Source organism: Suricata suricatta, chromosome 1, assembly GCF_006229205.1.
Source record: "Suricata suricatta isolate VVHF042 chromosome 1, meerkat_22Aug2017_6uvM2_HiC, whole genome shotgun sequence".
Classification (NCBI taxonomy): domain Eukaryota; kingdom Metazoa; phylum Chordata; class Mammalia; order Carnivora; family Herpestidae; genus Suricata; species Suricata suricatta.
This window is the reverse complement of record NC_043700.1, coordinates 189,094,310-189,106,532: the sequence shown is the minus strand read 5'-3', so window position 1 is coordinate 189,106,532 and position 12,223 is coordinate 189,094,310. Positions and strand designations below refer to the sequence as shown.

The 12,223-nt window shown below is 51.4% G+C and overlaps 1 protein-coding gene across 1 annotated transcript in view; it reads right to left on the bottom strand.

Annotated features, from left to right (window-relative positions):
• Nucleotides 1-12,223, bottom strand: part of STK32B (serine/threonine kinase 32B) — a 365,585-nt gene that overhangs the window by 278,555 nt on the left and 74,807 nt on the right. The window contains exon 2 of the mRNA XM_029952429.1: nucleotides 736-791. Within this exon, the coding sequence (XP_029808289.1) occupies nucleotides 736-791 (56 nt within the window). The remainder of the gene's footprint in view (nucleotides 1-735; nucleotides 792-12,223) is intronic.

The window sequence follows — 12,223 nt, the reverse complement described above, 5'->3', positions numbered from 1 at the left end:
AAAAAAAACTGTGGCATTCAAGTACAGTGAAATATCATTTAGCCTTTAAAAGAGAAAGAAATACTACAATTTCCAACAACATGGATGAATCTTGAGGATGTCACGCTCAGTGAAATAAGCGAGTCACAAGAGAGACAAATACTGCATGATTCCGTAGACACGAGGTATCAAAGAAGTCAAAGTCATAAAGCGGAGGAGGGAATGGTGGCCGCCAGGGACTGAGGGTTGAAGGAAATGAGGAATTACTAATAGAAGGGCAACACTGTATCCGCAGTCAACAAGAATATGTTACAGAATTTAAAAATTGTTAGGAGGGTAGATCTCATGTCAAGTATTCTTTCCACAATAAAAATTTCTTTACAAAATGCCTCCATTGCAAGAGAGCACTGATGTTGGCCATCTCCTACATTCGTGACTTCTTTTTCCACTTTCCTCATTCAGATATGCAAGGAAGAAATAGCATTAGTGATCTTGAAATAATTACCACCATAATCCACCTAAACCGGGACTGCCGTGGTTAATTTAATTCTCAAAATGAAATTACAGTGGATCCAAAGGAAACTCTTCAGACTTTCACATTTCCAGTTTGGCAAACCCAAGTCTTTCTGTCAAACAGGACATTCCCAGTGCCCAGCAACTAACACAGAATCGGACACACAGACACAAACATGTGAGCCTACTGGTCGGCATGTTTATATTTTGTTGATGAAGTTTTAAAAAATCCATCATTCTTACCTTTCCAAAACTCCCTTTACCAATGGCCCGCAGAATCTGAAAATGGTCAAAGTTGACTGCAAAAGAAAAGAAGGGAGAGAAAGAAACAAATGAGGTTTGCCACACCTTGTCCTGGTCCTTAGAAGTCCACCCTGCGTACCCACCCATTTATCCCAAAGGGCTTCTGGTTCCCTTTGCATTATATTTGCCATGACAGCACTCCGCCGCTGAAGGGATACTTCTCAGCACACTTCATTTCCCCCAGCATCTCCCCAGGGGGTATATAAGATGAGGGGCATCTTTGGGGCCCAGGGGAAGGGATGACAGAGAAAACTCTGGATTACCAAATTCTTGCACCTGCTGTTCTCATTGCTTGGACGCCCTTTTCCTACTCCTGGCTCTTGTCTTGTCCACCTGGCACTCTTCTCTTACACACTCAGACCTCAGCTCACCTGTCTCAGGTCCTTCCTTCTTGGATGTCTGTCCAACAGTGGGCCCCTGCCCTCCTGAAAGATAAGGACCATGATCCCACGGTCTTGTCCTGGTATTGCCCTGTCTCGTGCCTCCCCTTCATGCCTCGGCTTTCAGTGAGTCTCCTCCTTCTTGCTAGTTGGACTGTCTTCTTCTGGTCTGCTTTCCGCCTCTAGCCCTACATCACAGCAGGCCAACAACACATGTCCATGCCACTAAATCCAATGGACCCCTTTCTTTTCTCCTTTTCCTTGGCCACTCTGTCCTTTTCCAAGCACCTGCATGGCCCCTACGGAGCACGCCCTTTTGGTTTTCCAGTTCATGCCTCAGCTCATGCTTCGTGCACTCAGCTGCATCGTCCCAGCCATGAGGTACGAGAGTCTGTCAAGCCTCCGTCTCCCACCTTCCTCTTCTCGCTGGCTCCAAAGGCCTCAGCCACCACCTAATTGCCAGTGACTCCAAGGAACCTTCTCTCTGGCCTCCAGGCTCTATGCACTGACTGGCAACTCTTGAAGCTTCAAAGCCACTTTGAACCCAACAGATCCAACATGGAGCAGAGGCGGAGAGCTCCCACACGCATCTGGCCTCACCCACTCAAAGCCTGGAACTCATCCCCCGCCTCCTTCCCCTGCCCCTCTCTCTCAACCCCTTCTTGGTCCTTTGTCAGGTTTGGTCCCCTATACCTCTTGGCTCTCTCTCATCTGTCTACCTGTGGCCACCCTCTAGCCCAGTCCTCCATCCTCTCTTGATCCTAGCATCCTGAGACACGTTTTTGCCACCGAGAGGGGGGTCTTGCCTGTCCCTGGCTCCCTTCCAATGCCCCGTCACTGCTCACCGGGAAGAGAGCCATCTCCTACACAACCAGACACTTGACTCTTCTGCTCACCTCCTACCGCGTGCTCCACACGCTCCACACTCAAGACACACAAGCTTCTTTTCTGTGCCCCCAACAGCCACTCCCTGGGCTCCTCCCGCTCTCCCCCTCACCGTACACTTGTTAACTCCTCTGCATCCTCCTCACCCTTACACATCCAGGGGGAAACTGTGCCCACCCTCAGATTTTCGGCTCCCCTACGACTCTCTCCCAGCAGGACTTTCCTCCCAACACCATCGTTCTGTGTTCTTTTACATGGGTTTCATTAAGATTATGTTTTCCCCACTAGACGCGAAGCCCCCTGAGGTCAAAGGCCTGTTTGTTTCTCCCACTGCACCCCGAGCACCTAACACGGTGCGAGAACACAGTCAATATTCAACAAACACTCATCAACAAAGGGGCTGATTGAAAGAGGATCTCCACGTCCACAGTGCCAAGCACGCCTGCTCATGCATAATGAGCTTTTGGTAAATATTTTTCAATTAGATTGAATTACAGCCAGGTTCCAATAACTAGGAAAGGCACGTCATTTACAAAAGATAAAGTGAACTGATTAGTGCGCTCCATCATGGGGGCGAAGATGTGGGGAAGCGAACGAACACAATTAGTTCCCTGCGTGTTGAACACACACGAAGGAGGGCAATTATCTTGAACCATGTCCCTGCAGAGCCGAGGTCAGACCAGCGTGCTCTCCCACACCCAACGTGCTTAGCATAGAGAGGCGGAGTTAATGGTTAACGTAGGGGACCCTGTGTCCTTGACCTTGGCTTCCTTTGCATATAACTTGTCAGGAAAGGGAATCCTAGGCCTTCAGTTCCTGCCCACTCAGCAGAAGTCAAAGAATTAAAAAACGAGGTGCATGGCCTGTGTTTTGGCAGGTGCCTAGCAGCGAGCCAGGAAACGTGTGCCTCTCTCGTGAGCCCCAAGGCCCCAGCACTGCCAGCCGTCCCCCCACTTTGCAGCAAACGTCTCTGCTTCCGCGAAGGCTCCCTGTGGCATCAGGACACCATCCCTCTGGGCCCTGGTTCCACGGGACCGCAGAGCCATTTCTCCAATACCCCTTATTTGGGGGGTAACTCCTGCCCGGCCGCGGACGCGAGGTATACGTGCTCTCTCAAGAAGCCTCTCCCCACTTCCCATGCATCTGACCTCCTGCAAGACATGCCTGTCCGTGGATCAGGAGGACCCGGCCTGAGTCAGACTGCTTAGGTCCCTAACCCCGCTCTGCCACAGCCCTGGGTGATTCACAGGGCCCCCGTGTGCCTCACCTATCCGACCTGTGAAGTGGGGGCAACAGTGCCTACCTCCCCCAAAACCGTGGAATAGGGCCTGGCACAGCGCAAGGTCTAAAAACGTCCTGGCTGTGTGCACTGGGGGACAGAGGGCCGTCCTCCCTCCCATCAGCCTAGTCCAACAAGCACATAAAGAGTAAGGAAGTTCCTATTTGTCTCACGTATCATGTTGGAAAGCCTTAAGGAACATGAATTTTTGTAGGAGTACGGATGAATGAGATTATGTACAGCATGATAACACTAATTATTAAAATAATAACGGATTTTGGCATTTTCCAGCCGGCTCAGGACCGATACCCCTCTCCAGTGAGGAGACAACACAGAAGAGACAAGCCCTCCTAGGAAGGCCCGTCCCCTGAATGCCCCGGGTCCCGCCCCGTCAAAGGTGGGGTGAGCTGAGCAGCGTGCGTATTTCTATCCGTTCTGTTCTTTGGCACCTGTCTTCAGGGAGCAAGCTTTCCCTCTGCTCCTTCTTTCCAGAAATATCCAAGGGCCACCACCATGTGCAGGGGACTGCAGTGTCCGGCACAGACCCTGAAGGGCAGGGGAGTCTGGTAACTCTGGGCTTCGGCATTGGGGAGCCCTGCGGCGCCCTCCTGGGCCCCGATCAACCCCAGGTAAGACTCGATTCTCCACCGGCCTCTCCTGTCGTCTCTTAACTGGCGACAGGTATTCATTACTGAGCCACCTGGAAAATGCCAGAACCCGTCATCATTTTAATAGTTAGTGTCATCAGGCTGCAAATAATATCACTCATCTGTATCCACTACCAAACATGTGCTCCTCAGGGGCTTCCGGCATAATAACATGAGACAAACAGGAACTTACTGAATGTTTATTTGCTTATTGGACTAGATTGGATTTAAATGGCTTTGGGCATATGGTCTGTGTTTCCCATCGACCTGGCGCCTCCCTGAGGTGTGGTCCATCCATACTTCCATAAACAGTGCCTTCCGTGAACACACTTTGAACACGTTTGAGCTTCACGGTTGGTCGGTGAGGAGTTCAAAAAGGCTTCAGTGATGGTGACAAGCCAGAAGTGGGCCTAGAAACCGCACTGTCACGTAGGGTTGTGGCCCAGAGCAAGAGGACGTGGCTGGGGGGTGTGAGGAGTTGACAAGTGAGTTCAAATCTCGTCCTGGTCTGCCTGGGGCCCTCTGGGTTTTAGCACTGAAAGTCCTGCACCCCGAGAAAGCCCAGGGTCCTGGGAGGAACAGCTGGTCACCTGTCGGGGTTCTAGGTCATTAACCTGCCCCAGCATGGCCGGGGCTCGGGGACGGTGAGGTGCACTCTGAAAAAGGGTCTGTTCAGACCACCAGACACAGAGCTGCCCAGGGTGATAATGTGACACACGTGTTGTTAAGGTAGAAACAAGAGCCACAACGTTGCCCAAAGACAAAGACAAGGCGCAGCAGGGACCTCAGCCAAACAAGACAGCAGTGGCATCTGCCTGGGAGACTGTCACACGGACAATGAAATGACACATGGGCCATTAGGTGCAGGCTGGGGCTCCTCGGTGGCTCAATCAGTTGAGCATCCGACTTCGGCTCAGGTCATGATCGTGCAGCTCAAAGGTCTGAAGCCCAAGGTGGGCTCTGAGGTGTCCAGCACAGCCTGCTTCGGGTTCTGTGTCTCCCGCTCTCTCTGCCCCTTCCCTGCTTGTGCTCTGTCCCTCTCTCAAAAATAAATTTTAAAAATTTTATAAAAAGATAACTAGGGGGGCCTGGGTGGCTCAGTCAGTTAAGCATCCGACTTTGGCTCAGGTCATGATGTCACAATTCGTGGGTTCGAGCCCCGCGTCGGGCTCTGTGTTGACAGCTCGGAGCCTGGAGCTGCTTCGGATTCTGCGTCTCCCCCTCTCTCTGCCCCTCCCCTGCTCATGCTGTCTCTCTGCCCCTCCCCTGCGCACGCTGTTGCTCTCTGCCCCTCCCCTGCGCACACTGTCTCTCTCTGTCTCTCAAAAATAAACAAACATTAAAAACAATTAAAAAAAAAGATAACTGATTGTTGCCAGCTAGGCTCAATCTCCCTTCTTCCTTCAGAAGGAGACTCGGGAGAGCATGGCCAGGCCCCAGCAGGGAGTCAGAAGCAGCCCTGCCCGGTGGTGTTCGTCAGGATCCCTCCAGGCTTCTTAGAAATACCACACCCCCACTCCAGAGCTTCTGGGGAGAGGCCAGAGAATCTGCACGTCTAACAAGTTCCCAGGTGATATTGACGGTCCAGGGGCCATCACCCCTGAACAACTGTGCACCCACTTTCCCAGATGCTCATGCCACTTGCAGTGACCTTTTGACACGGGCCTAGTCATCGAAATCCCAGCAGAGGATCACTACATGTCTTTTAAGGAAGGCATTTTTTTTCCTGATGAAAAGGGACAGTCACAGGTGGAGTGGCTCTCTTCAACCCTCCTGCCTCCTCCTGCCACGAATATGGATGTAAAGTCTGGAGCTGCAGCAGCCATCTTGTGGCTCTGAGACAACAAACAGAAGCAAAAGGCCAAGACAGGTGCAGAGAACCCAGGTCCCGTCTGAGGCCGTGCGGGCAACCACCTCCCTCTCAGCTTGCTACATTAAAAACTGCATTCTTGTTTGTCCAAGAGACTGTGAGCCAAGTTTGCGCCTAATGGAAGCCAGAAGCATTCCGTTCTGATACACAGAGGCCAGCCCCATAGGGGTTTGGTAAATGCCAACTACGTCATTGTTGGATTTCCAGCCTCATTGTAAACGTACTAAAAGGCAGAAGAAGAAAGTTGTTTGGGGTGTAAACATAAGGGCCAGGCTCCCTGGATATGAATTCTGACTCCACCATTCACCAGCTGGGTGACCTTGGGGAAGTCCCTTACCGTCTCTGTGCCTCAGTCTCTTTACTTACAAAATGGGTATACTAAAATACCTACGTAGCGTGGTGGTGGACATTCAATGAATCCATACAGGTAAAATATTTAGAACAGTGCTGGCCCTGAAGTCAAGGCTACCGATAGGAGGCATGATGGCCATTAGTATTCTGCGTGTGAGCCTGTTCCCTGCTTGTCACCTTTACGAGACAGCACTAGTCTCATTAAATCACGACCCAACATCACAGGGGTGATGAAGCCAGAACCGTATGCGCCCATGAGTTACTGACGGTGATTAGCACGCTGCGTAAATCTAGTTGATCTACCATTCAAGCCAGCGGGCTCTTTTCTCATTTCCATCAAACCAATTATTTCTAAGGAATTTCACAGCTTTCTTCCAACACACGATAGTCATGAAGCAGTGTATTCAGAGGCAAATGTGAATTTTCAAGATGGCTAATTACCCTTTCAAACAATCTCTAATGGAAGGTAACCCCCAATAACCACCCATAAAAAATATATGCCTTTGGGACGCCTGGGGGGCTCAGTCGGTCAAGCGTTCGACTTCGGCTCAGGTCATGATCTCACGATTCGTGGGTTTGAGCCCCGCATCAGGCTCCATGCTGACAGCTCAGAGCCTGGAGCCTGCTTGAGATTCTGTGTCTCCCTTGCTCTCTGCCCCTCTCATGCTGTTTCTCTCTCTCAAAAATAAATAAACATAAAAAAAAATTTTAAATATATGCCTTTTAAAAATATGTTTTATTTATTTTTGAGAGACAGAGGGAGCAAGGGAGGGTCAGAGAGAGAGGGAGACACAGAATCTGAAGCAGGCTCCAGGCTCTGAGCTGTCAGCACAGAGCCCATTGTGGAGATTGAACTCATGAACTATAAGATCATGACCTGAGCCGAACCTGGACGCTCCACCGACTGAGCCACCCGGGCACCCCAATATATGCCTTTAAGGAGCGCACGCATCAGGCAGGGACAGCAAGCGACTGTCCCGTTTCCTGCCTCCCTGAAAAGCTAAATGGGGAGCTCCTTCCTCGCACCCACACACACTGCACACAGGCTGGCCGTGCGGGTGTAGGAAACTTCACCCAAAAATACTGATTTCCAACATCGTTTCAAATATTGGAAGATGTGTTAAAAAAACGGCCCTACAATGCCCCTTGGCAACAGGACGATCGTCTTCTCTCTGATTCACCGCTGTCCGCGCCAGCCTCACACACCTCCATTCCCTGACTGACCCTGAGAGCAACTGAGTTTGGATCACGGACGGCACTGGGAAGAGTCCTAACAGACGGCGTAGGTGGGCGGGGACAGAGGTGGAAGGGAGGGTTCGGTACCCCACTTCGCTTCACACCCAGCTTCACCACTTTGGTCACTGTGAGCCCGCGGAAAAGGTAAATTGGCTTCCTTGATTTTCCCGTCAGTGAGGCGGGGGTAGTGATGCCTCCCTCCCCAAGTCAGGGTCAGGGCCAATGGCAGGGACAAAGGGAAAAGCTGACTCAACATATGGAAGCCACTCTGAAGACAATCAGTCCAGACCCGTGAGTACCCTCGAGAGTCCCGATTCAAACCCCTGCTCCAGCTAGAGACCCTTAGCCCAACTGCTTAGCATCTCAGAACCTCAGTGTGTGCATCCTTAAAATGGGGCGATGGCCATCTGGTTGGATTTTTCTCAAGATAAGACTATTCTGTAATGGGCACATGATGCCAGGGATCACGTGGCTCTGGTCCTGTCTGTCATTAGCACACAGGTAACACGGGCACCCGGGGGACTGGTTGAGGATGGACCGGAGTCCCATGCATCCCTGACCCCAGGTGCCTGGCAGGTAAGAGGGAGTAGGCACTCACAAGACACCTGCGTACATGCAGGGGTGAACCGGGCAGTGAAGGGTGAGAACAGGGAGAGGGGACTCTTCGGGGCCCAGGGAATGGGATCACCTTGTTTACAGGAAATTACTTCGTCCACACAGGAAGGGGGGATGACCCAGGTGCGGCAAGCATCACCATGAAATGCTTCTATTCATCACTCCTGCAACAAATATTTACCGGTGACTAACACTCGATAGTGGGGTGCGTCCGGCTGAACGGGCGTGTGCTGGGTGCCCAGCGGTCCTGCTCTAGGTGCTGGGTCCCAGCGGTGAACACGGCACCAAAGGACCCTCCGCCCATGGAGCTGACCTTCCGGGGCACACGGCAAATAACCCACCGCTCTATAACCCAGTGGTAAATGCTATGAAGGAAAATAAATCCATATGTGTTTATTTCCTGCTGCTCTAAGAAGGGACCGCAAACGAAGTGGCATAAACAATACAGGTGTGTGATCTTACGATCCCGGAGGTCAGAAGTCTGACACGGCTCCCACTGGGCTGGCACCAAGCTGTCAGCAGGGCTGGGCTCCTTCTGGGGCCCTGGGGGTCACCTTCTGCAGCTCCCACGGGCTGCCCGCATTCCTTGGCCGATGGCCCGAGTCGCTTCAACCTGTGCTTTTGCTTCGAGGACCACGGCTCCATCTCTGACCACGCCCCTCCCCTCACAAGGACGCCTGTGATCTAGTGTCCCTATCTCCACCCACACCTGCAAAGTCCCTTCTGCCGTGTCATCTGCGATACACACAGGTCCCCAGACTAAGACGTGGACATCTTTGGGAGACGTCATTCCGCCAAGCCCACTGGGTAAAGGCATACATAGATGGCGAAAGTTGGGAAAGAGCCTAGACAAGACCAGCTAGGCCCTTCTAAGGAGAGAACAATTGAGCAGATCCTGGGAGGAGGTGACAGAACATGCCACGTGGATATCCAGGGGACAGTTGCCGCAGGTGGAGGGAGACAAGTGCAAAGGTCCCGGGTGGGAACCTGCATGGGGGTCCCTGGGCACAGCCAGCAGGCAAGGCTGGGTGGCTTGCAACCTGGGGAGAAGAGAAAGGGGAGCCAGTCACTTGGGGCTGGGTCAGGGCTTTGGGAAAGGTCCAAATTCAGCTGTGAACTCAGGGAGGCAAACCTGCCACATGACGGTAAGCCAAGACGGGGGTCCCAGCACCTGCCACAGCCCCGTGAATGCAAGCTTAGCCGGCAGTGGGCACAGAGAATTTCCGGGGAAGTAAATGTACCCAGTAGGATGCCGTCAGGGTAGACACATGTCACACATTTGTCCAAACCCACTGGATGCCTGACACCAAGAGGGAAACCTCGTGAAGCCTACAGACTCTGGGTGATGTGTGTCATGTCGGCTCATGGCCGTAACAAAGGTGCCACCCTGGTGGGGGTGCTGGTAATGGGGGGCTCAGCTGTGTGAGGGCGGAGGGATATGAGAAGGCTCTAAATCTTCCCTTCAGTTTTGCTGTCAACCTTGAACAGTTTTGGGTTTTTTAATTTAAATTCAAGTTAGTGAACATACAGTGTAGTCTTGGGTTCGGGAGTGGAACCCAGAGATTCATCTCTTCCATACGATACCCAGTGCTCATCCCAACAAGTGTCCTCCTTAGTGCCCATCACCCACCTAGCCCATCCCTCCACCCACCGCCCCTCCCACAACCCTCAGTTTGTTCTCTGTATCTAAGAGTCTCTTATGGTTTGCCTTCCTTTCTGGTTTTATCATATTTTTGCACGGCTGGCCTGGCTGGCCTCCAGCAGAGAGGAGAACAGCCATTTGGTTAGCAGCACTGTGGGCCCTGGTTACTTACTGGAAAAAAAACAAAAACTTGGGGCCCCTGGGTGGCTCAGTGGGTTGGGCATTTGACTTCAGCTCGGGTCATGATCTTGCGGTCAGTGACTTCAGGCCCCGCACTGGACTCTGTGCTGACTGCTCAGAGCATGGAGCCTGCTTTGGATTCTGTGTCTCCTTCTCTTTCTGCTCCTCCCCCTGCTCACACTCTCTCCCTCTCTGTCTCTCAAAAATAAATAAACATAAAAAAATATTAAAAAAAACAAAATCAAGTAAGTATCTGTTCACTAGATCCCCAAATAATACTGAGCAAATCAGAGTTCAATGTAACAACATCCTAAACGATCAAGTTCGATGCCTATGAAGGATACTAGGCGTGTCCCTTCTCCATAACTCAAGGAGGTGACCATCCTGGTGTGTGATGTCCTCCTCCAGCCGGTAAGCTAGTTACTCAAAGGCCACAGGCTCCCACGCTGCCCCAGGGCTGGGACGGACAGCTCTGTCCCTGGAAAGAGTATACTGAGAACCACTCTAAATACCCAAGACTACCAGTCGCTCCCCCAAACTCCCACCACATCCCGTTCATGGGTTGGTCCAACACTCGGGGCCTGGGTAGGACTGTCTTGGTGCACAGCCACCCCCCTCCCTCATCCCCGGTTCCTCGGCCCTGAGGTGCGGGTCTCCACCACGGTGACGCCCAGGACTCCGAGTCAGCTGGACACAGACCCAGGCCCTGGCAGCGTCCACTCTGGACACTCTGCTGTCCCTCCAGACTTCTCACACACCCCTGCTCGCGTCCCCAGCACAGAGCTGATGACGGCGTTTGCGAAACTCAGCTGCAGCCACTCTTTCAGCCTCATTAAAAAGTGTTTTGTTTTTTAGTTGATAAATGTGTTTCATAAAGCCCAAAAGCCTTTTTTTCCCCTCACTCTGCACTGTTATCAGCAAAAACATTGTATCAAGAAACATTTAGGAAATCGCACGCCTAATTCATGCAGGAAAATATTATATGGCAATAATGTCAGGACAGAAGCTCATTTGGATGCTGGTGGAAATGTGGAATCTGTGATAAGGAAGGCGTCAAACACGTGTTTGAGAGAAAAGAGTAAGAGCGAGGTTAATAATTCCTGGAAAGCAAGATGGTCTCAGACAATCTGCTTCCTCTGCACCCACCATGTTAGGGTCCCGTGACCACCATAACAAAGTGCCACAAACAAGATGTTTCAAACAACAAAGATGTGGTCTCTCAGAGCTCTGGAGACTGGAAGTCTGAAATCAAGGTGTTGACAGGACTACGCTCCCTCCAAATGATCCAGGGAAGGATCCTTCCTTGCCTCCTGCAGCCTCCTGGAGGCTCCCACAATCCTTCTGTGCCTGAGCTTGACCCCCATTGTCACACGGCCTTCCCACTGCTCTCTCTCCATCTTTCTTCTCTTCTTCCAAGGACCCTGGTCATTGAAGTAGGGCCCTACTCCAGTATGACCTCATCTTGACTGATTACATCTGCAAAGACACTACTTCCAAAGACTGTCACATTCTGAGACTCTGGGTGGACATGAATTTTGGAGGGGTGCTATTCAACCCAGGGCACCCAGAACAGCACCTGGTTCAGAGAAGAGGATCAATAAATGATGGATGGATGGATGGATGGATGGATGGATGGATGGATGGATGGAAGGATGGATGGATGGATGGATGGAAGGAAGGATGGATGGATGGATGAATGGATGGAAGGAAGGAAGGATAGATGGAAGGAAGGAAGGATGGATGGATGGAAGGAAGGATGGATGGAAGGAAGGAAGGATGGGTGGAAGGAAGGAAGGATGGGTGGATGAATGGAAGGATGGATGGATGGAAGGAGGGAAGGATGGATGGATGGAAGAAAGGAGGTAGGAAGGAAGGAAGGAAGGAAGGAAGGAAGGAAGGAAGGAAGGAAGGAGGGAAGGAAGGAAGAAGGAATGAATGACCAAACAAATGAGCCCACATGCATGTGTACCTGTATGTACACACTTGTATCTGTCTGAGTTATAGAAACAAAAATATATTTTGGAAGCATTGTGTCATCTGGCTCTTCATTCTGGGAGGGTAGAATCAAAGCTAATGAGCTCTGAGTGAGACAGGCCTCAGTTGCTTCTCAAAGTCACTTCTGGTTGTGCAATCTTAGGACAAATGACCTGGGAGGAGGTGACGCACCAGATCATCTGTTAGGTCCATGCCGACTCTCAGGGCAATGCTTCACAGAAGGGCTTTGCAAGTGCTTAACGCATGACCATTTCTCCTGCAAATAAAGTTACCCATTTCCTGGTCTTTTTACAGAAAGAACAGTACAGGATTAGGAGCCTAATTTGTGGTCCAGAGTCTGCTGATATT